The sequence below is a fragment of the Falco rusticolus genome, chromosome Z (genome assembly GCF_015220075.1).
Source record: "Falco rusticolus isolate bFalRus1 chromosome Z, bFalRus1.pri, whole genome shotgun sequence".
Taxonomy (NCBI): Eukaryota; Metazoa; Chordata; class Aves; order Falconiformes; family Falconidae; genus Falco; species Falco rusticolus.
The window spans coordinates 66,238,102-66,247,141 of record NC_051210.1 but is presented as its reverse complement, the minus strand read 5'-3'; the positions used below and the strand labels follow the sequence as shown (position 1 = coordinate 66,247,141).

At 44.7% G+C, this 9,040-nt stretch overlaps 1 protein-coding gene across 2 annotated transcripts; it reads left to right on the top strand.

The window, feature by feature from the left end:
* The first annotated feature begins 339 nt into the window (after positions 1-339).
* Positions 340-7,338, top strand: FST (follistatin). Of its 2 annotated transcripts, none has more exons than XM_037374082.1 (6): positions 340-638; positions 2,816-3,007; positions 3,440-3,658; positions 4,026-4,250; positions 5,285-5,515; positions 5,989-7,338. In XM_037374082.1, coding segments are annotated over exons 1-6 (951 nt in total). In that variant the 5' UTR covers positions 340-556; the 3' UTR covers positions 5,991-7,338. The 2 variants fall into 2 exon arrangements, with proteins under 2 accessions (XP_037229979.1, XP_037229977.1); XM_037374080.1 differs by having other exon boundaries at positions 341-638; positions 6,232-7,338.
* Positions 7,339-9,040: the final 1,702 nt, after the last annotated feature.

Sequence of the window (9,040 nt, the reverse complement as noted above, 5' to 3'; positions counted from 1 at the left end):
CGCCCCGCGCTCGCGGCCCCGGGCGGGCAGCCGCCGCTCCGCGCCCGGCTCCGCGCCGTCGGGGGGACCGGGGCTGCCCGGCCCCCGCGGGTCTCCTCCAGCCCCCGCGGGTCTCTCCGCTGGCGCGGGCGCGGGCGGCTCCGCGGGCGCGGCGGCCGGGGCTCGCGCTGCCCGCCGCTGCTGAGCTGAGCCGGCGGCCCCGTCGCCTCCGCCGCGCAGGGCGGGCGTGGGGCTGCGCGGGTGCGCGCCGGTGCGCGCCTGTGTGTGCGTGCACCTAGAGCGGATTATTGGAGAGGGTTTCCAGAAGGTGGAAAATGTCACCTGATTCACACTGAACTTTTTAAATCTCCCCACCCCCGAGCAGACACACACACACATTAGGAGACCGCCCACCGCAGACAGCTAGGACCCCCGTATAGATTTAAAGAGAGACTGCATTCACAGCCTGACGTTCATTCAATAGAGCGATCATAAGGAGGCTGGCTAGTGCTCGCTCCCTCTCCCTACTCCCCCTCACGCTGTTTCTGTGTCTCTCTCACTCCCTGCTATACTGAGGATGTTAAATCAGAGAATCCACCCGGGCATGCTCTTACTCCTGATGTTTCTGTGCCACTTCATGGAAGATCACACAGTGCAGGGTAAGACCAGACTGTTTATTCGCAGATATTTTTCTTTATTATTACTATTGTTTTCTGTCTTTCGGGCACGGTTTAGTTTGCTTGCGGTGTTAAACGCCTCTCTCCAAGGTCCAACAGGACAGAAGTTAATGTGGGCATGGGGCTGCTCTGTACCGAGGTGCAGAGGTGACACTTAGGTTCCTTTTTGGTCGGATCTTCGCACTGCTCTGCATAGGCGCAGAGGACAGATGAGGATGATTCTTGGTATTTATTGCTGTTATGCAGCATGAATGAAGAGCAGCATCGCGAGGGAACTTTCCCTGTCTCGGCTCCCGAGTGAGTGCTCAAAGTTTGTTGGTAATTTAGCTCAGATTTTTATCTCGCCAGCCTGACGGAGAGAGAGGTGATGATGGGGAGCCCCGCGATTACAGCTGACATTTTTAGAAACCAACAAGTGGTCATTTTCCGGACATTCCCTTAATATTGGGATTTCCTCCTCCCCCCTCCTTTGTGTTTGGTTGGTGGTGTGTTTTGGTTTTGTTTTCCTTTTTTTTTTCTTTTTTTCTTTTTTTTTTTTTTTTTTGTGTGTGTGTGAATAAGTATTAATGTTATAAATTCTCCTGCACTGAAGAATATGCTCAAATAAGTTGGGGTGGGTTTTTTTTCCCATGCGAACAAAACAAACCCGACCCTGAAATTGACAACTCTTAAGAGCCCTCTTTAGACACAAGGGAATATTGATTTTTATTTTGGGGGCTTTTTTCCCTTATCTTGACCGTGTTCCAGCCACCACCTGGATGTCTTACCATTGCTTGTTTTACAATTTCTTTCCTTCTTTTTTTTTTCTTTTTCCTTTTCTCCCCCACTACCGAGATAGAGCATAAGTTAATTTAATGTAGAGAACTGTAAGTCGCGAAACTTTTTTTTTTTAAGGGCGTTGTTTGCTCAATGATTTTTAGCGGGGTGGGGGGTGGGGTGGGGATTGGGGGGGAAGGAGTATATTTTCCCCCGTGCCCAGCGACATCCCGGTTGGCCGATCCTGACCCCTCGCTGTGGTACATTCCCATCGGAGTAAGGAGGCAGGATCGAGCCCTGGCTGGATTAGCACCAGAATCAATTGGTATTGAGTTTCTGGAGAAGTCACATTGGTTATTCACGAGAGACTCATCCCAACCAAAACTCTCCAGCTAAAGAAGGGGGAGTTGCCTGGGCTAATGTTCTTGGCTTGACTCCACAAATAACAGGGAAACTAGTAAAAAAAAAAAGGGGGGACGACGACGACGACGACGACGACGACGACGGTGGGGGGGACGGGGACGGACAAAAAGAAATACCAACAAAACCCACTCTATCCGGTTTCAGGACAGTGTACTTTCCTCTGAAATGCTTGCGGGAGAGACGGCACCTATAACTTTTCCAGCTTGATCGATTTGTAAAACTCCGTAGGGACCTCCTTTTGCTACAAGGGACCTATGTGCCTTGCATTTTATGTACTTTGCGCACTTTTTTGGAGCTCTGCTGACTTATTTTAGTGAAGGAAAGACATTTGTCAACAGAAGCAGCAAAATGTGGAGATTTCGAAAGACTTCGCTAACAGCAAATGTTCCCAGTTCGTGCAGATTGCAAAATGGGCTGGGACTGAAACTGTGCGGCACTAAAACAATGCTGCTGTGCAGCCGCGGTGAGGAGGAGAGGGCAGGGGGAGGAGGATGGAATTTGCAAGCGCGATTTTCTTTTTATTCCCTTTTAAATGCACACCCTTTTCAAGTCGCTGTCACGTGCCGGCAGTGCTCCTTCTGCTCTACATATGGAATAAATACCTCCGAAAACTGCCTCGTCCTGTTTTGATCGGGTGTTTTCTTTTTTTTTTTTTTTTTTTCCCCCTTCGGTTTTTTCTTTTGTGATTTTGGGGGTTTCTTGGTTGTTGGGTCTGGCTTTTACTGGGGGGGGCGTGGTGTGCGCATTTTGGTTTGTTGGGTTGGTTTTTTTGCTTGGTTGGATGGTTTGTGGGTTTTGTTTTGGTTGTTGGTTTTTTAAACTGCGCTCCCAAATGGGCCGGAGTAGCTGCGGGTTATGAAATGGGACAAATAAAAGTAAACAGTCTAGTAGAAGTCATTGCAAGGCGCACGTGTTGTGTCTGGGTCACTGGTGGCTGCCACTGACCCGGCTGGGTGTCCCCGTCCCCCCCTCCCCCGCAGCTGGGAACTGCTGGCTCCGGCAGGCGCGGAACGGCCGCTGCCAGGTCCTCTACAAAACCGACCTCAGCAAGGAGGAGTGCTGCAAGACCGGCCGCCTGACAACTTCGTGGACGGAAGAGGACGTCAACGACAACACTCTTTTTAAGTGGATGATTTTTAATGGGGGAGCCCCAAACTGCATCCCGTGCAAAGGTGAGGGGGTGCTGGCGAGCTGCTCTCGCCGAGGCGCGGTGCGGGCGGGGGCTGGGCGGGGGGAGGAGGAGCGGGGAAGGGGCTGGAGGGGGGCAGCGCGATCCTCCCGCTCCCTTCCTCGGTGGGGCTTTGAGGAGCGCCTCGTAGCAGCCCTGGGATCGGTGAGGGGACCCCCAGTTCTTCTCGGCCACCATGCACACGGCGGGGAGGAGGGGACCGACCTCCTCTCCCCGTCCCCCGTCTTCCCCCCCGCCCTGCCCCGGCCCTGACTGACGCGGGAGATTTCCCTCGAGTGGTGTTTCCTGGAAGGGGGGAAAGGTGTTTTCTCTCTGTGCTCTGGGGTCACGGTGTCTTTTTTTTCTTTAAGCAGTTTTGACACCAGGTCTGTTCTGCCCACTCGGTACTAAAGCGGTGCCTCTTTCCTTCCATCAGAAACGTGCGAGAACGTGGACTGTGGACCCGGGAAGAAATGTAAAATGAACAAGAAGAACAAACCTCGGTGTGTTTGTGCTCCGGATTGCTCTAATATCACTTGGAAGGGTCCCGTGTGTGGCTTAGATGGGAAAACCTACAGGAACGAGTGTGCCCTTCTCAAAGCCAGATGTAAAGAACAGCCCGAACTTGAAGTCCAGTATCAGGGCAAATGCAAAAGTAGGTTTGCAAATCTAATCTGATCTCCCTCAAATGCCAAAGGGTGTGTGTCTTGAGTGTAGGGAGGAGGAGCTGTTGGATGTACTGCCCCACAGGAACCAGGGTGATGTTCCAAACGCTGGGAGACAGTAACTAAACCACGAGCAACAGACAAGGACATAGCTGGACTGGGAGTTCCCCATAGTCTAGCAGCACTTGTGTCCCACCAGCTACCCTGAGATGGGAAGGTTTCCTCCAGCGGCCCTTAAATGAGGAAAGCTGCTAAAGGCTTTTACCTGATAATTTGTTTTATTGTGCCACCCATTCACTCCGTGCTGAGGCTCTGGGATCTCCTATTAATCACTGTGTGTTTCCATCTTTATTACAGAGACCTGTAGGGATGTTTTATGCCCAGGCAGCTCCACATGTGTGGTTGACCAAACTAATAATGCCTACTGTGTGATGTGTAATCGAATTTGCCCAGAGCCTACCTCCCCTGAACAGTATCTCTGCGGGAATGACGGCATAACTTACGCCAGTGCTTGCCACCTGAGGAAAGCTACCTGCCTACTAGGCAGATCCATTGGATTAGCCTACGAAGGAAAATGCATCAGTAGGTATCTCGGTAGGAGGGTAAGGGTGGGGGGAACTTCCTCAGTCAGCTGTTTCAGAGTGTTAAGTGTGCAACTGGATGGATGTAGTTAGCGCTGGAGATGAGGAGAGACTTCCAACAGCCTGGGTTAGGACTCCCCTCCTGGAAAAGGAGAGTCAGGGTGAGCTTTGACTCAGAAAAGATTGCAAAAGGCATGAGGGAGTAGAGGGCCTGATCTTTCTTCCCTTGCTATTCCTGTGGGCGCCGACATCAGTATCTAATGGAGAAGTAGCTGCCATAAAATAGACGATGACGTGGTTACAGTGTAACAAGGTCTCGATATTCAGTCGATCTGGATTCCTGGAAACAATTGTCTTCAAGTGGTCTTGGCAAAGCTTGCATTAACTTAATTGGAAACTGAACACTTTTTCCTCTTTAGAAATATTGCAGAATTTTGAGACAGTTGGTGGGTGAAGATAGGCAAATAATCCCTGTGCATCCTGACATTTTGCATGGTGATTTCCAGAAAGGACCAATAGTGAAGTGTGTTACCAGGAAGCATCTTCAGGGCAGCCTTTGCTACCCAAAACTACTGGGGGAATTTGGGGGAGTTTTAGGCTCCTTTAAATTAGCATACGTTAAGGTGAATTCCTTTTCCAATCTTGTAGCAACTACTCTGTGTGCTAGTTTAAAAATAATTGATTTAGAAATCTCAATGTGTTGACAAATTCTGTACTTACCGCTAATTTGGGGAGCTGAATTTCCACTTACTTCAAACAGAGCAGGAAAGTCATGTACAATAGGCAAATGTAATTCTGTATTCCCAGGGCCAAACTCTGCTGGCACAGCTGTCTTTCCTCCCCCACATACAGACAGGCAATAGTGTCCAAGGGACTACTTGCTTGAGCAAAATCAGCAAGTATTATCACATCTACTGTGTCGGAGCTTTGTCTGTTCACAGTTCACAGGGGAAAGGGAGTTTGGGGTTGTTTGGGTTTGCTTTTCTTTTTTCTTTGTCTTTTCACTTACCTCTAGTATCCTGTGTATATTTTTAGAAGCCAAATCCTGTGAAGACATTCAATGCAGTGCTGGGAAGAAATGCTTGTGGGATTTTAAGGTTGGCAGAGGTCGGTGCGCCCTCTGCGATGAGCTATGCCCTGAAAGCAAGTCAGACGAGGCAGTCTGTGCCAGCGATAACACAACTTACCCAAGCGAGTGTGCCATGAAAGAGGCAGCCTGCTCCATGGGTGTGCTTCTAGAAGTAAAGCACTCTGGATCTTGCAACTGTAAGTGAGATTTTTAATTCTGCAGACACTTAAAGCTTCTGAAGGCAATCTCTAGGTAATGAAGAAGTACACCTTTAAACATAAGAAAGCTTGATTTAGAGATTCAAGGTACAGTACAGGTGTCATATAAGTATGTATCTATCACGCACACACTTTGGTTATAAAATGCGATAGATCTCCAACAACCAGTTGACCTTCAAGTTGGGGTCTTGGGGCTATTCTGAGGACAAGTCATTCTGTCAGAAAGGGGTTGCCCTAGGAGTGTAATTCTAGTGACTTATTCCTACTTTGTCTGCTCTCGTGTGCTTCGCTGATTGCTTTAACACCCGGATAAACTCTTTAACTGTCCAAAAGAACAAGCTTAATGGTAGCACATGGGCATCTGGTTTAGCACAGTTGCCTCTACTAACTCTGAATGAAGGACACAAAGCAGTTAAACCTAGAACACAAGAGCACTTTTTATTTGATTTCAGGAATCTGCCAATAAAACCTGAGCCATTGATTCTTCAGAACTTTCTGCAGTTATGACTTCATAGATTATGTATAAAAAACCTTATTGCATAACAGCAGATGCCAAAGAGCATCTCACTACAAGTCGCATAAAATGCAACGCTGTATTATGGCTGTTCAGAGGGCTTTGAAAACATGCACTGAGCTGCTTCTGCGCTGTTGTTGTCCTTATTTAAACAACAGCTCCCCTGTATTCCCCCATCTAGCCATTAATGAAGACCCAGAGGATGAAGAGGAAGATGAAGACCAGGACTACAGCTTTCCTATATCTTCCATTCTAGAGTGGTAAAACCTCCATCACTATTGGAATAGCCATTGGGCACGAAACCAATGTCCATACTGTAAATAAGTGTATGCTTATTTATTTTGGGGAGAAAAAAAGTATACATATAGTTGAGTCTCGTAGACATTTATTTATACTGTGTCATGTTTTATAATTTATACATAAAATGTCTGGTTGACTGTACACCTTGTTTTTGAAGAAATTTATTCGTTACGGGAAGAGCAGTGTTATTTATTGTGAGGTCTCTTGCTTGTAAAGTAAAGCTTTTCTTTTTTCCTGTAAACTATAAAAGTCCATTCCTTAGAGCTTACCCACATGATCTCATCTCTCTTGTTTCACTGATGTTAACTCTTTTCCACTTTAACAAACTTGCATGTCAGTTTCTGTTACGTTTATTTATTGGATTTTCTTCTTGCCGGTTCTGTACATAAAAGATCCCTCGGGTTTTTGTTTACAAGGAATCTTGACTGACCAAAAGGTGTTGTAACTGACTTAAGTATACTTCCAGGGTGCAGTGAGGTGGTCTTTAAGGAAACTTCTTCCGCTTTCTCTACTTCTGATCACATCATGTACTGAAGTGATCTCAATGGGCTGAGCGTATGTACTGTACTATACGAATTCCGGACCCAAAGAAATCGGATTATGAAGGTTGTTTATAGCTGCAGGGCTAACTGTTATAAGAATAAAGGTTTTATTTTATTTTAATTGTTTTATTTTTTTGTAACATGCATAAGTGTTTTATCAGGTGTTTCCTTTAAGATGGTCTTGCAGTACCACTTTCAAAGTTTTCCCAATCAGTGTGCCGCTAAAAGTTATATCAAAGCTTTATCAGTTCAAGTTTCTTGCTTTTCATAATACTTTTTTTTCTGATGCAATTTTATATTTTCAAACATGGCGAGTTAAATATAAATTCATTTAAATATATAGTTTTGTACTTTTCTACCATGTAAATGTGCAATGTATATAAAAGTTATAATGTGTATTTGTAAATAAATTATGAGTGAAAAAATAAAAAATGGAATTTTCCCTAGAGGAAGTCCTCAGTTTTTGGTTCTAAAGGGCACTGGTCTTCTGGTGCAGAGAAGACATACTGGTGGTTAGGGGAAAGGAGGCTTCTGCATGGCATAACGGTGAAACACATTGGTTAAGGCCAAAGCTTTCAACTGACATTGATTGAAGAAACCTTTATTTCAGACAGGAGCAATGTCTCCAGTTCATTGGTATTAATTAATTTTGAATCCAAGTGAAGTGATCGAGGAGAAGAGATTTGGCATTTTTGTTTCCCTTTCCACCCTCTAAATAAAAAGTCTGTCATTTCTTGCACATCTTTAACTTCCATATTTCTAGGAGATTTAGCATTTGATTTTTTGCTAACCTTCAGATCCATGTTACTGGGGTTGCAGTTGTTTCACCTTTTCAGATGACCAACAGAAAAAGCAAAACAGAGCCTATTTGCCCAAATTAAGATGTGTAACAATAAACACAAAATAAATAAATAAAAACAAATCCCCAAACCAAACATCAAAGAGCACATTATTACTTTGAAATTATTTTCCTCCAAAAGAAAGGTTAATTCAGAAGTTCCTTTTAGTGAACCAATATTCAGATTCTACACACTTTCAAGACTGGATACTAATACAGTGAACTGAGGAAAGGTAACTTTGATAAGCACAGCAGGGACTGAAGTCTTCTTTTATGCTACTTGGGTTATGCTGTTCTCCCAAATAAGGCCCCACTTATGAAAATTTCTCTATCATACTGCATAAAACTTAAAAATGTACCTAAGCACCTTATTCAATGGTGTTTTAAGTATTTTGCTGAACTGAGGCCTGAGAGCAGAAGTTGACTTACCCATTTTATTTAAATACAAATCATATTTGAAGGCTGTTCCTGCTATAGTCTTTTGTATGACTTTTACTGTAATTTGTTATGGATTATTTAGAATTATCCAAAGCAAAACTAATTTTTTATCTGTGAATACATAAAAACTACAACCATACATTTATAATGTTGTATTCAAAATAATAGCAAAAAAATCCTGTCCTTATCCTCCTGTTGCTTCATTTAGACAAGTAGTCTCTTTGGAAGGATGTACATAACAGAAGGAGCAAAGGGCACAGGGTTTTGGTTTGCTGAAGGAACAGAACCCAGAATAAAAGAGAACAGGGCCAGGGGAAGAGAAGGATGGAAAAAGAACCTATTGGAAAATCTTTCAAGGAACTAATAAACACATGAAAATGACATAGAGACAAAATAGTGAACGTGGAGAGTATCAGAGATTTTTCTCAAATTCAGATAGTTGCCAGCTACTTCATTTCCAACAAAACATTAAATACTGCTTTTAATTTTAAATATATGTGCATGCCTTACAGAGAGACTGTAGCAGAGCAGGATTTCTGGGTTCTTATTTTATGTCCTGCTGCTGGTTCACAAAATAGCTTTGAGAAAGTCACTGACAGACAAATTCAAAAAAGCAACAATAAGGCCAGGAAGCTATATTTACACATGTATGTGTATGCAAAACAGCCACAAAAATCTACATCAGGTTTGGCTGATAAAATTATATAGAAGTTCTGCTACTGCATTTCCCATTGCTGCTGCTATTCCTGTCAGCTGAAAATCTTGAAACCTACCTTGCACCAAAGCCTGCCTATAATGTACAGGTGAGGCATCTTCTGAGAGTCTTCATGAGGTAAACATCTTCTGAGCATGCCTAACATACACCAACCTTG

Bases quoted from the DNA above. Each gene is read 5' to 3' on its own strand.
- FST (XM_037374080.1), top strand. From the start codon at position 557: ATGTTAAATCAGAGAATCCACCCGGGCATGCTCTTACTCCTGATGTTT. The intron at 3,008-3,439 runs GTGAGGGGGTGC...TCCTTCCATCAG, and splicing joins AAACTGCATCCCGTGCAAAG to AAACGTGCGAGAACGTGGAC. The intron at 5,516-6,231 runs GTAAGTGAGATT...TCCCCCATCTAG, and splicing joins GCACTCTGGATCTTGCAACT to CCATTAATGAAGACCCAGAG.